General features: G+C 39.9%; 1 protein-coding gene across 2 annotated transcripts in view; it reads right to left on the bottom strand.

The window, feature by feature from the left end:
• PDCD6IP (programmed cell death 6 interacting protein) overlaps window positions 1–15,100 on the bottom strand; it is a 69,373-nt gene extending 54,273 nt beyond the window's left edge. For both annotated transcript variants that reach the window (XM_069473382.1, XM_069473381.1), the window contains exons 1-2: window positions 14,778–15,100; window positions 1,452–1,506 (exon numbers count right to left, since the gene is read on the bottom strand). In XM_069473382.1, the coding sequence (XP_069329483.1) occupies window positions 1,452–1,506; window positions 14,778–14,986 (264 nt within the window). In that variant the 5' untranslated portion in view covers window positions 14,987–15,100. The remainder of the gene's footprint in view (window positions 1–1,451; window positions 1,507–14,777) is intronic.
• Between the last annotated feature and the right edge of the window lie 371 nt (window positions 15,101–15,471).

The raw sequence follows: 15,471 nt of genomic DNA, 5'->3' as shown, positions 1-15,471 counted from the left end.
TATAGATTTTCCAGAAGATTAAAAACAACTATTCCATGGTGACAAAAGTAGGAGAATGTTTACTTCAGGGGGATAGGATGAGATAATATTTTATTTCTTGATCTGGGTGGTGGTTATACATGCATATTCACTTTGGGAAGATTCAAGCTATACACATGATTTCTTCACTTTTCCCTATGTATGCTATATATGAATAAAAATTTTACTTGATAAAAAAACTGTATCTCTGCTTCTAAAATAAATAAACCACATATGAAGGTTAAAAAGAACTTTGCCTCATTTAAATTATTTATTACAGTCCAACATAAAAATTTTTTAATGCTGGTATAGGAAAATTTTCAAACACACACAAAACTAAAGAGAATAAAAAGAATGACTCCTATATACCCATCAGCAGCTTTAGCCTTTTGTCCTTCTTGATTCATCTACCCCTCAACTTCCTCTGCCCCCACACACCTAGCCATTCACACATACTTTTTTTCCTGGGGTTTTTTTTTGTTTTTTTTTTTTTTTGAGACAAGAGTCTCACTCTGTCCCCCAGGCTAGTGTGCCATGGCGTCAGCCTAGCTCGCAGCAACCTCAAACTCCTGGGCTCAAACAATCCTCTTGCCTCAGCCTCCCGAGTAGCTGGGACTACAAGTGTACACCACCATACCCAGCTAATTTTTACTATTTTTAGTAGAGATGGGGTCTCACTCTTGCTCAGGCTGGTCTCAAACTCCTGAGCTTAAGCAATCCTCCCATCTCGGCCTCCCAAAGTGCTAGGATTATAGGTGTGAGCCACCGCAAACAGCTTCCTGGTATATTTTAAAGCAAATCTCAACATAAACAATTATTTGACCTGTAAGAACTTTAGTACAAAAATGTTTAAAGTACTTTAATTATAATATTTTTGAATTTAAAAGTATCACACAATTTCAAAACTTTTATCAAGTCTCCAAAATGAAACTGTAAGAAATTATCAGCATTTTCAGTATCTAGCCTTTAACAGAAAATAAAAATGACATTGTTATAGTGTAACATCCAATCATAACAGCATTTGCAACTTTTAAATGCAAATGTAATTTGTGCCAATAATTTTTAAAGCACATAAACTAAGACTAGTATTTCGTGAATTATGCAGTTTCCTTAATTCTGTAAAAGTCAAGGGGAAGGACACAGCAGATTAATCAGTCAAAAGATCCTCCTGATATAAAGTGCAGTCCAATTCCCTATACGAGCCCCACAAGTCTGAAGAATGACATGAACAGAATTCCTGGAGACTCTCTCCTTCAGAAGGACATACATTCTATGAGACTGACCTAAAAGCTTCTAACTTACATAAAACTATCTCATAAAAACCTAAAGACAGTGAAGAAGCATAACTTATTTTAATAAAATGATACCATTAGCAGAAGAAAATGGGTAACTTACCAGTACCATATAACTTTAAAACAAAATTAATGACTTACCTGATTTTCAGAAAATGGAAATTTGGGTTCAATGGAACAAATCTGATCATAATATCTAAAAAACAAAGCAAAATTAATAATTATCAGTGCTAAATATCACATGTATTTATGTTATTATAACTAATTTAAGAACATATAAAAATTATTAATGCTTACTCTGAGTGGCCCACAAATCAATCAGCTATTTTAAAGTTAATAAACATAGTCCTTTAACGTATAAACCAGGACCAAAAATATAAGCAATGAAAAAACTATGACCAGCTGGGCACAGTAGTACACACCTATAGTCCCAGCTACTCGGGAAGCTGAGGTGAGAGGATGGCTTGAGCCCAGGAGTTCAAGACCAGCCTGGGCAACATAGCAAAATTCCATCTCTAAAATAAATAATATGTAAAATAAAATAAGCAAAAATAAAAAATAGCCCAGGCGCAGTGGCTCACACCTGTAATCCCAGCATTCTGGGAGGCCAAGGTGGGAGGATCACTTCAGGCTAGGAATTCAAGACCAGCCTGAGCACAAGCGAGATCCTGTCTCTACAAAAAACAGAAAAATTAGCCAGGCGTGGTGGTGTGAACTTGTAGTCCTAGCCACTCAGGAGTCTGAGGTAGGAGGATCACCTGAGTCCAAGAGTTTGACGTTGATGTGAGCTATGATGACACCACTGCACTCTAGCCCAGGCAACAGAGCAAGACCCTGTCTCTAAAAAATAAATAAATAAAATAAAAAATAAATCTGTGAATAAAAACTCATACCCTCTACCACAGAAAAATATTTGTGAACTATTACTGGCTAAAAAATATAGCAACATTTGCTCAGGAAACCAATGTATTTCTTAAAATACTATTTCTTATTAAGATAACTATATTTATATCGGTTAGACAAATTAATATCTCTGGTAAACTGCTGATTAAAAACAGGTTTGCCAAGTTTCAAATATGTTTTAGGTATGTCCACTTCTGTCCATCTCCACCACTGCCAAACAGCTCATCAAAGCTACCACTCTTTCATGTGGACTAATCTTAAAGTTTCCTAGCCAATCTCCCTGTTTCCTTTCTCATTCTGCACAATCTATTCTCCACACAGCAGCCAGAATGATGACTAAACATAAAACAAGACACTTCACCCTTATCAGAGTGAGCTTTCAGCTAACCTGTGTGGTGGGAAAGGGACGGGGGAAAGGGTCAGGGCCAAGCTTTCTAACTGGCCTTTAATCTTTCCTCCTTTCCTTTTTCCCTTATACCACCCACCCCCTTCACTGAGACTATCTTTCCAATGGTTATTTCTGGGAGCAAGTTTTCAGAAGGAGGGGGAGAATATGTCTGAGACCAAGCTTCTGGCCGGCATGGCTATGGGTTTGGTTACAAATAGAAAGAACAGGGCAATTAAGTAAATAAATACATTGAAGATAATGGGAGCCCAGTTTCTCACTGTCAAAGAAAGGAATTACAAATATGGGAAGGCAGAAGGCTAGAATAAACCTTAAAGTTTTGGACTGGAATTGGAGGTATCAGTGTAAAGTCATTTTTTAATGTAATTGGGAGAAACAAAAACAGGTATAAATATGTATGTGTTTCCTAAAAGTATATGCTGAGAAGGCCTAGAAGCAATAACACTTCATAGTAGCAGTAAGCACACCTAGTGCCCAAATAATGTAGGAGCCAGTTCTCCTTAAAGAAATATCTGACTTCAGGGCTGAGACTGAGAAAATTCAAGATTCAAGCCTCAAACATCTTGCTATGCCAGAAAGTTAAGGAATTACTCAAAAAATGAAGACGACATGTCAAAAGGACACAGGAAATAGCTTTAAGGGGCTCCCAGTATAAAACCAATTTGTTAAATAAGTAAAAGTAACAAATCATAACCCATTGAGGAAAATAGGAACACCACTCTGAAGTAAATAAAACAAATAGCTAATAGGGAAAGCTCTACCCTACTGTACTGTACTGTAGATGGAGTTCAAAAAGTCATGATTTGGTACTTTTCAGAGTATAATATCTGATTCTGGTAATATTCATCAATGGATGCTAAAATAATGAAAGTTTGGTGAGAAACAGGATATTACATAGTCTCAAAATATCTCCCCACAAAATAGTTAACTAATCAGTACAGCATACTTACTAACTGTAAAGCCAAGAAGCCTGGAAAACACCATCTTAACCAAGTGATAAAAGTTAACATTACCACTAATACGAAAAATCAACATTTTGCTTTTTCTGATATGCCCTAAAAAGAAGAACACAACATCACTTCACTGGTACTCCTATACAAAAACTCATAAACCACAAGAAAATATGAGACGAACCCTTATTGACGAACAGTCTACAAAGTAACTAGCCTATATTCTTCAAAAACGTCAAGGTCATGCAAGACAAGAAAACTAAGAAATTGCTCCAGATTGAAGGAGACTAAAGAGACAAAACTAAATGAAATGCATAATCCTAGATTAGATCCTGAACCTGTAATTACCATTATTGAGGGAATCAGCAAAATTTGAATTAATTCTATGGATTAAATGATAATAATGAATCAATTTCCTGATTTTCAAAGTTGTACTGTGGTTATACAGGACAACATCCTGTATTTAGGAAATAAACTTTGAAGTATTAAGTAGTGAAATCCTTTAAGGGATTCCCATTATACTTAAAATTACATCCAAAAATTTTGATAAGGTCTTACTTATCTGGCCATCATCCAACTCTCCAGCCTCATCTCAAGATATTCACTACACATTCTAGTCACTAAATTGTATGCTCTCCTAGCTCAGGGTCTTCATTTTTTTTCCTCTCTACCTGGAAACCTTTCCCATCCTCATTTCCCACTTTTGTCTAGGTTGACATGTCATAAAAGAAACTTCTCATTCATTCATTCATTCAACAAATATCTATTAAGAGCTTGCTATCCACCAAACAGTTTTAGGACATTAGGAATTCAGCAGTAAATGTACATTTAAAAATCTGTGCCCTTGTGAAGCTTTTAGAGAGGAAGACAAACAAGATAAAGAAGTAAAAATATGGTATGATACTGTGGTCCCCAAGCCCCAGGCCGAGGCCACGGACTGGTACCAGTCATGGTCTGTTAGGAATCGGGCCACACAGCAGGAGGTGAGCAGTGGGTGAGCAAGTGAAGCTTCATGTACATTCACAGCAGCTCCCCATCGCTTGCATCACTGCCTGAGCTCCACCTCCTGTCAGATCAACAGTGACATTAGATTCTCATAGGAGTGTGAACTACTGTAAACTGCGCGTGCGAGGGATCTAGGTTTCGGCTCCTTATGAGAATCTAATGCCTGATGATCTGAGGTGGAGCTGAGGCGGTGACGCTAGTGCTGGGGAGCAGCTGCAAATACAGATTATCATTAGCAGAGAGTTTTGACTGCACGATAAATGCAATGCACTTGAATCATCCCAAAACCATCCCCGCTGCCCCTCATCTGTGGAAGAACTGTCTTCCATGAAACCAGTCCCTGGTGCCAAAAAGGTTGGGGACTGCTGGTATAATAGATAAGTGATATCTATGGCATCATAGATAAGTGCTATGGAGAATATAAAAGGTAAGAGAAATAAAGAGTATGTCAGGGGTGAGGTGATAAAGCTGCGGTTTTAAGTAACATGGTCATTTGACTACATGAAAAGTTTGTTTTAAAAATGTTAAAACAGCATGAATAGAGAAGACATGAGAAAAGTGATAAAGTGAGCCATGCAGATACCTGAGAAAAAAGCATTACCAGTCTAGGGAATGCAAGTGTTGACACCCTGGGACGAGAGTGAACCTAAGAATGTACCAGCATGGTAAGGAGGCCAATATGGACGTAGAGTGAGCAAAGGAGAAAATAGTAGGAGATGAAGTCAAAGAAGTAATGATGCCTTCAGTATTACTGTAAGACTTTTGGCTTTTACTATATCGTGTGACAGGGTTAACCATCAGAAGGGTTGGACAAAAGAATAATATGATCTAAGTTATTTTCATAGATTCACCATGGCTGCTATGTAGAAAACCAACTACAAGTGTGCAAGGGCAGAGATAGAGAGATCAGTTAAGAAGCTACCGCAGTAATCCAGTCAAGAGATGATGCTAGCATGGACCAACATGGTGCATTGGTGGCAGAAGTAATAAAAATCAATCTAACCCCTTTTTTAAGTTAGTTCCCTCTCCACTTATAACTTTAGGTCCCTGAATATTTCCTTCATAGGCTTTATCATATGCCATTTATTTGTGGGATTACGTTTAATGTCCTTCTCTCAAAGGATTCTAAATCCCATGAGAGGAGAAACTGGGTCTATTTGCTGTTTTGTTGCTACCCCCAAGCAAATGAATCAGTAAAATTCAAAGTTTTCAAAAAAGCAGACTTTTTTTCCTATCTCTAAAAGGTAAAACCTAGGATTCTCTGTTTTGAGAATGAACAGGAGCTATCCAAGACCATGCCCATAAAGAGGGAAAAGTTAAGTGCCAAGGGCCTGCGGCAACAGTGTACCCAAAGGTGTGCCTGGCACAGCAAGGAGGCCAATATGGCTATAGAGCAGGGATTGGCAACCTTTTTCGGAAAAGTAATATTCCAGACTCTGCTGGGAAAAGGATAAAATCAAGTATTTAATAAGTCTGCAAGTACTTATATAACTAGAGAGAAAACTCTTAACCCGCCTTGTATCCTTTTTGTCTAGGTTGGGCCATACCAAACAGTGAGCACATTAGGTGTACAACTCTCCAGATGCCATCAGCTGGAGACATTCTCCTAAAGAAAAGTTCCTGTCTGATGGATAAGAGCCATTGCGGGAAGGGAGAAGTAGCCAATACAGTCAGTTTCACTCTCTGCCCCAGTGAGACCGTAACTCCAGCATACCCTTCTCTCCTCCAGGACAGCCTAGTCATTTTAACGTGGGCACCTGGCACAGCTGGCTGGAGGGGAGATAATCTGCTGAGTCACCAATTCCCAGACTGAGATTCCACCATTTGGTGGCAAACCACTGCCAGGCAAAGTACCCAATCTGTAAGAGACACCAGAGCAAGCCTGGGCAGCAGTGAAGCATAGCTGGCCAGGGAGGAAGGAACTGTAAGCAAAGAAAAAATGGGGCAGAGGGAAATGCCCCAACTAGGTCTCCAAGGCTCACAATGCTAACCCACTGGAATAGTGCCCACAGGCCATACAAAAACAGGCAGTTAGGAGGCCTTATGTTTTTGTCCATTGCCATAAAGCAAGCAAGGAAGGAAGGAGTAGGAAATGAAGTGACTTGCTCTGCAGATGGATCAGAAAAAGAAGAATGGCTAAACAGAATGTACTAAATTTTTTATACCCATTTTGTTCACTCCAAAGTTTTTGATGTCAACTCACAAAACCTGAGTTGCATAGGGAAACAGCACATTTATATCCTATATTTAAGTGATTAGAGGCTACATAATGGAATCCTCAGAAAAAAAATGGCTGTCTTGAGACAGGTTATGGAAATTGAAATAAAAGCATAACAGGGGGGCAGTCACTGAATATCAACAATGTCTGGCCAGCGTGTAGCAAACCCCAACAAAATAAGAGATATCAACTAATGCTTTACAAAAGAAAGCAGCTATTGCTAACTGTGCTTACCAAAAGCAAAAAGCAAAATACTGTTCCTAGAGAACCAAACACAATGAGCTAGTCTTTCAATATAATTCCACAACATATTACCCCTCATAGTTCTGAGCATAGATCTCAAGTATCAAAGGTCACTAGAGAGGGAACTCACGGAAACAAGAGAATTTGCCACACCCTTCCCTTTATCATTTAAATAGGCTTTACTATATCAGCAGACTCTAGCCTTGACTGTATCTCTAAAGGAAGCAGACCTAGGCTGCATGTTTTCCACAGGCAGGAAAATGGAAAGCCAGTATTCTAAGCCAGAGTTGGCAAAAAAAAAAAAAAAAAATAGTGCATTGTGGGAAACAATGCTACAAAGGATCAATATCTTTACAGATTCTATTTTAGAAATATGTGAAATTTTTAACAACTATAAAATCCTAAACATAATTAAAAGGTATGATGCCATAGTGGACAGAGCTCAGGCTTTCAAGTCAAACAACCCTGAGTTTGAATCCCAACTCCTGGTTGTGTGACCATGTACAAGTTATTCGACCTCTCTAAACTCTTCCTAAAGTAAAGGTATATACCTCCTTCAAGCCTGAGGAACAAATTATACAGTATACTGTATATTAAATGCTTTAAATAGTGCCTCCATATACAGACAGTACATGTGTGATAAATGGTAGCTATAGATTATTATTTTGCAACTAGGTGGAAGTGCTTTTATATGTTCTACAGTATTTTATAAAACTCAATCACTTTAGCACAAATATATAATAGTTCAATTTAAAAATCTCATGGGGATAAAAACTAGGAAATAAATACATTTCTTTGAAAATACCAAAGAGACATAAAGGATAAATTCCTATTAGAAATTTTAGTTTTAGGCCAGGCATAGTGGCTCACACCTATAATCCCCACACTTTCGGAGGCCAAGGTGGAAGGATCGCTTGAGGCCAGGAGTTCAAGCCTAGTCTGAGCAACAAAGTAAGACACCATCTCTAAAAAAAATAGAAAAAATTAGCTAGGCATGGTAGTACATGCCTGTAGTCCTAGCTAATCGGAAGGCTGAGCCAGGAGGATCACTTGAGGCCAGAAGTTAGAGGCTACAGTGAGCTGTGATCACACCATCGCACTCTAGCCTGGGCGACAAAGCAAGACCTTGTCTCAAAAAAAAAAAAAAAAAAAAGACCAGCTTGAGCAACATAGTGAGACCTCATCTCCACAAAAAAAAATTTTTTTTAATTAGCCAGGCATGGTAGTGTGCATCTACAGTCCTAGCTACTTGGGAGGCTGAGACAAGAGGACCACTTGAGCCCCGGAGTTTGAGGCTGCAAGGAACTGTGATTGCACCACTGCATCCCAGCCTGGCCAACAGAGCAAGATCCTGTCTCAAAAAATAAACATTTTTTTTTTTAAAAAAAGGTCATTTTAGTTTAAAAAAAAAATTTAAGGGAAAGGTGTCAGGATCAAGAACTTGGTTAATCCACACAACCAAAGCAATACTGCAATGCAAATTCACACAACCCTACTCAGCTCTGATCTGCATTTAGAGCTATGCAACTCCAGACCATTAATGAAGCATTGCTGCAGCAGAGTATGGTAGAAAGTAACTTGCCTAACAGTCAGGACCTCAGCCTAGTTTTGCCACAAAGTTAGCTGTGTGGACTTAAACCTCCTGTGTAAAACATGGTAGAAGATTCTTTTTATGATTACACAGAATGATGACAGTCCTGGCAAGCTATTTTATTTACTAAGCATCAGAAAGTCAAAACACAGAAAACAAATCGATGTTGAATCTTCCTTTAAATTTTTATGTTTATTCAGCTATCCCGAGTAAAATTACTGAGCCAAAAAGGTCTGGCAACCACAGATATTCCTTGAGATCAGGGACCAAGTATAAAATAACATAATATGATCTTTATATCCTCCACACTGTCTTCTATAGTGTGGCTCACATAAACTCTCCATGAGTATTAGATTAACAAATTGTAGCAATGTCATTGGCACCAATATCACAATATCTTCACCCCTAAACCAGCCAACCAGAATGTAAGGAACAGCTGTGAAGTAAAATGGAACAGCAACATTTTCTTTCCTGAGCTATAAAATACTAGTGCTTGGGAAATATTTCAGAAATTATAAGACTAGTTTCATCAACTTCATTATATAAATGAAAAAGACACTGCTAAATGCAACAAACTAAATATTAACCCACAAAAGGATAAATTTCACAAAATCTACATAAATGACTCTTAGATTAAAGGAAATAAAACTGAGGTGCAAACTACTAAAAAATAATATCCCTAAGAATACGACATATCATAACCAGTAGGATACAGCCAATGCGGACTGAGAAAAAACATACAGTTCTAAAATAAATATATTAGAAAAACAAAAAAGATAGAAAACTATTCAATATAAAAAGACAGAAAAAGAAGACAAAGAAAATAGAAGAAAAGAATGAAAAAAGCAGAAAATAAACCAGAAAGGCTTGGTTTTAAGAAAGAAAAAGGTGGATCCAAACCTTTAGCAAATCTGATGGGAGAAAATCGCACATAACATATGTACAACATTAGGAATAAGAAAAAAATCTTAACTACAAATTATTAGGAGGCAAAATAATTTTGCAAAAACTTCAGTATGACAAAGATACCATAAACACAGTTGAGAGAAAAGAAACAGATTAGAAGATTCTTGCAACATACATAACGGAAAAAGAATAAATATCCAGAAAATGCAAAAAACTCCTACAAATCAGGAAAAAACAACCCAATAGAAAATGGGCAAAAGAACAGGCAATCATAGAAAAAGAAACTAAGTGACCAATAAACATAAAATGCTCAACTTCAACAAAATGAGGGCAATGCAAATTAAAACAAGCTACCATCTCTCACCCATCATTTTAGCAAAAAGTGCTAATTTAAATTATTAATCAGTGAGTACTAGTAAGGAAGTGGAGGACTAAGAAACTCACAGACACCTGCTGATGGGAATGTCAATTGTTACAAACACTATGGAGAACTGAAAATGCAGACACCCTCCTCTTCCACTTCAACAAAGAAATCTGAATAAATGCCCTTCTTTGCTCCTTCCCAAAACTCCGCCTAAAAAGAGAATTTAAAAATGTAAAAGATATGTCTATATTGGATCCCAGTACTGATAATTAGATTCCTGCCTTGTTCCTTAGAGACCTAAGTTCCTCTCTTGGCTACTTATCCCAGTATTCTGGGATCTAGGATTCCTGAAGTGACATAGTCCTGGCCCCAGAACTCCAATCTAGAGCCTGAAGTTTAACTAGTTTCTCCGATACTGTCCGGATGCCAACAGCCTGCCTGGACCTCTAAATCTTACCCATTCTCAGAGTTCTTGGTGCTGGTCTCTACTTTTCCTTCAGTGTCACTCCGGCTTCCTTACTGAGCCTCCCAACCACAGTTGCTGGGATGCACCTGTACCTATTGTCCTTCTCGCTAGCCCTCCCATCTATGTACTACCACAGCTGAACGGCCCATGCCCAGCCACTGACATGCGACATGCTGTGCATTTTAGTGGCCACTATACTAAGTGTGAATATAGCAGTGCTTTTAAGCATTGACTTTTACTGTAACATCTAGAAGGATTTGTTTAGAGTCCATGTAGCCTATCCTCCTGCATTTTTTCATCCCTTAGCCTACTTTTCCTAGAAATTTTGAAAATCCACTTTTGAAAGTTTATTTTTATCTTTTTAACATTTAATTTACTAAATGGTATTTTTTAAATTACTTTCACAGTATTGCTTTCCACCTTGACCTCTAAATATCTGACTTCATTAGTCCCTCCTTCTCTAACCAGAAGCGACTTTAAGCACTTCAGAAACTGTGGTAGGCTGAATTACAGTCTACCAAAAGATATCCCTGGAACCTGGGAATACTGTTTTCTATGGTAAAGGATGTGATTAAGTTAAGGATCCTAGGATGGAGAGATTATCCTGGGTATTCTGGATAGGCCCTAAATGCAGCCATAAGTATTCTTATGGAGAGAGACTAAGGAAGATACTACCACATAGTAGAGGAGAAGGCAGTGTGACCACAGAGGCAGAGAATGGGGTGATGAAGCCACAGCAAAGGAATGCTGGCAGCCACCAGAAGGTGGAAGAGGCAAGGAACAGATTCTCCTAGAGCCTCTGGCAGGAGCATGGCCCTGCAGATCCTCTGAAACTGATATTGGACTTCTGGCCTCCAGAACTATGAGAATAAATTTATAGGCTGCACATGGTGGTTCATGCTGGTAATCCTAGCACTTTGGGAGGCTGAGGCAGGAGGTTCACTTGAGGCCAGGAGTTCTAGACCAGCCTGGGCAACACAGCAAGACCCCTTCTCTACAAAAAAGTATGTCTTTTTTTTTTAAGTTAGCCAGACATGATGACGCACCCAGCTACTTGGGAGGCTGAGACTGGAGGATCACTCGAGCACAGGACTTTGAGGCTGCGGCGAAGTATGAGCACACCATTGTACTCCGGCCTGGGTGACAGAGCAAGACCCTGTCTCTACTAAAAAACAATTAAAAAGAATAAATCTGTTGTTTCAAGCACCAAAAAGAAAAAAAAAAGTAAAAGATGTAAATGCACATGGACAAAGAGAATGGGAAAGGAGATACAGCATACAAGAGGTGTCACCAAGATTTTCTAAAAGGTGAAAAATGAATGAATGAAGAAGAAAAGCTAAAAGCTAACTGCCTTAGAGGGAAAGGAGTCAAGCCCAAACAAAGTCAAGGCCAAACCAGAGAAGTCAGAAAAAGATCTGAATTAAGTATAAGGTATCTCTAAAGATAGTTCAATCTGAGGCTAGAAAGAGAGGGTGTGGCTGAACACCTTGAAAGAAATCATTAGGCTTCCCAGATCCTCTACTCTGAGGAGGGTAGAATAATGTCAGAGGTATGAAGCACAACTAAGGTGGGGATCAAGTACTACCAAGTGGAAAGGATAGGCATGAACAGGATAGGCTTGGGAGCGCTAGTTGCCTACATCATTATCAGTTCTACCCTTCTTCCTTACTAACAAAACGAACAAAACTCGATTTCTGGCTGGCTATATGGCTGCCCGTAATAAAAACTCTTTTTCCTAGTATCTCTTCTAGGAGATGCAAACATACCTAATGGCCAATAACACAGGAGCCAGGTGTTGTGCAACAGTTTCCAGGAAACATCCCGAAGGCTGAGCCCTCTGCCTTTCTCCCTTCCTCCATCCCACTGTCTGGAATTTAAGTATGATTGCAATCTGGACACGAGAACAAGGACCATACTCTAGGATTTACAAAGAGGAAAGCTGAAAGGAGTCTGAGCCCCAATGAACTTTACACCCTTGGACTACCAGAAATACCTACCTGCTAACTTTTTACACAAGAATAAAATTCTAACTTACTCACTGATAATTTGATCTACCACATAGACATAAACCTAACCCTAATGCAGGTGCCATACCAAAAACAGATCATATGAAATCTTGCATACCTGACTGTGAGATTCCCAACCTCCATTCCCCCAGATCAAATTTCAGGAGCTGATAACCAGACATTTTCATGGAAGGAGACTAGAAGCTTTCTCTCTAAAGAAACTGATAACCACAAAAGAAATAACATAATGCTGGTATCTGGAGTTTCCAAAATAAAAACAAAACAAAAAACCAGCAGAGTTCCCATCTGATCACCCTAGATCACCAATTGCCAAGGCTCTTCTAATAAACTTTTAGTTAAAGCCATTCTATAAAGATATAGTACCATACAAATGAGTTTTGGGGAGGTGTTTTTTTTTTTTTTTTAGACAGAGTCTTTGTGGCCCAGCTCAAGCAATCCTCCCACCTCAGCCTCCCAAATAGCTGGGATTAAAGGTATGCACCAACATGTCCACCACAAATGAGTTTTTAAGTAATCGATCTCATTAGTATCATACACATAAATATATATTTTAGGCAATTTTAAAAGAACACCTAGACAGTAGTTTAAAGACAAGTCTATCACTGGAGCTATATGTGGAGCTGTGTATCAGGTATGTATCAAGCTAGCTTCTATTTTTGTGGAATTAGTTTAAACTCTCTTTTTCAAAGTTTAAAAGTTTATTAAGTTAAAAAATATAATGTTCAGTTTACACAATTATTCAAACAAAATTACTAAAAATAAGATATTCTGCTTGATTTGAATTAACATTGCACAACTGTTTGATTCACAACTGATTTTACAGCATATATACCTAAGGAATTTTTGTATATACCTCCATTATGTAATTTAGTAATAGCTCCTAGCTTAACCTTGCCCTAGTAGAAAAGCAAAAAGTGAAAAACTTAGTATGTGTTGAATGACTGTGCTAGGACAGGATTATATGGAGATGACTAAGGAAACACTGTCAGTTTCAAAGAGGCCATCTCTGCAACAGCTCCACTACCTACTTCCTGATACTATTCGAATCATTATCCACTATCCTCCGTTGTTAGTTTTACATCTAATTTACCTTTGAAGACCCCAAGCTCCTAAGAGTTGGAAATAAACCTAATCTATTCAACAAGATTTTCATCGCAGGGTTCACTGTATCACAACTATGTTTTTTTAATACTACCAGTGGAAAATCTTCACTGGATCCTGCTCATGTCTACATAAAAACTGCTTTGAGGCTGGGTGCCGTGGCTTCCGCCTGTAATCCTAGCACTCTGAGAGAACAAGGGGGTAGGACTGCTTGAGGTCAGGAGTTCAAGACCAGACTGAGCAAGAGCGAGACGCCATCTCTACTAAAAATAGAAAAATTAGCTGGGTGTGGTGGCACAGGTCTGTAGTCCCAGCTACTCGGGAGGCTGAGGCAGAAGGATTGTTTGAGCCCAGGAGTTTGAGGTTACCAGTGAGCTATGATGATATCAGTGAACTCTAGCCTGGGCAACAGAATGAGACTCTGCCTCAAAAAAAAAAAAGAAAGAAAAAGAAAAATTGCTCTGAATTTTTTTAAATATGTTAATTCTAAAGAATGTTTAAATATTCCGAGATTAACTCTAAAAAAAAAATACTTAAGCTAAGTATCAGACTAATGATCCTCCCAGCCCAATAGTCTTTTGAGAGTCCAAAAGGTACTCTCATTAAATACAGCATGAGATCAACAAACAGTTGCTAAAATAACAAATTTGCTTCATTATGTGCATACCTGTTTGTGAACAAACTGATTTTAATCAACCTACCCTGAACGTTCTGTCACTCAAGTTTTATTTCAAATAACTGTAGCTTCTAAATTTCCGAATTCTCCAACTGTCATTTGATTACTTTGAACTTAGGAAGATGGTCCATTTCAAGTGGACAATGTAATAAGTAATAAGCCGATATACGGTCTGGTGTCCCAATTTTCCCACTTCCCTGCAGCAACTACTGTTATGAAATCTAAATCTGGCCCAAGAAAGTCGTAAGACAGTGAGAGAAGGCTTCAGTTAGAGATCAAAAAGTGAAAACTAGTTCTGAGTAATTGTGGCAAGAGAGATCAGTACTTGGCAGACTGTTCCTTCTAGGTATCAGATCGACGGAGCCTCGGCCAACCAAGGGCTGGGGCGGACAGGCAGGACGAGCGCGCAAGGGTCACTGCGGGCCTGCGAGGCCCTTCCTGCTCATCAAGAAAGAATGCAGACCACACCTACGCCCCGGCCAAACCCGGGCTGGGCGGGGCGGGGCGGCTCGGCCTAGGTTACCGGATTGAGGGAGGGAGGGAGGCAAGAAGGGGGACAGCTAGGGGCGGCTGAATGCACACATCCTCCCCACTCCCGGGCCCTCGCCCACCTCAGGAGCGTCTCAAGTGCGCCCTCGTGCTTGTCCAGCGGACGGCCGACCGCGGCGCGGCGCAGCTTGCTCAGCTCCTCGGCCGCGCGGCAGTACTGGGCCTGATCTTCCCCGCCGCTCGGGTACGTCTGCTGGATGAACTTCACCAGAGGCTTGGCCAGGTCCACCTCCGAGGTCTTTTTCAGCTGCACCGAAATGAATGTCGCCATGATAAGCGCCTCGGCCGCCGTTCGGGTCGAATAGACGGCGGGACGGTAAAGAGGTCCGAGGCGCTCGAGGTACCAGACTGGCGGACTTGCGGACTGACGGGCTGACGGACGTGAGCTCGGCCTGCGCTTCGGGTCCGGCCACTTCCGGGAGCTCCGGCGCAGGCGCACTCTACGCGGGGCCCTTTCGCCGTGCGCGGTCACGTGAAGGTGTCACGGCGACGCCGGTTACCTGGGCCTAGCTCACCCTGCGCTGGGCTCTAAGATCCTGGCTTTGTCTGCATCTGGAATTCTTGCCTTCGTACTTAGTGCCGCGGTGGGTGGACCGAGTACTTTCATTTAAGAATAATTGTTCCTCCACCCGAATGACTCCCTGCTGCAGTATTCCTGTTACTGCCACCTGCGACAGTTTGCGCCTAAGTTCCCAAGACCTTACAGCCCCAGGTTTATTGTGACCTACGATAGTTAATTCAGCTATTATTGACGGG

The sequence above is a fragment of the Eulemur rufifrons genome, chromosome 7 (genome assembly GCF_041146395.1).
Source record: "Eulemur rufifrons isolate Redbay chromosome 7, OSU_ERuf_1, whole genome shotgun sequence".
Taxonomy (NCBI): Eukaryota; Metazoa; Chordata; class Mammalia; order Primates; family Lemuridae; genus Eulemur; species Eulemur rufifrons.
The sequence above is the reverse complement of the archived record's forward strand: the minus strand, read 5'-3'. Positions and strand labels throughout refer to the sequence as shown.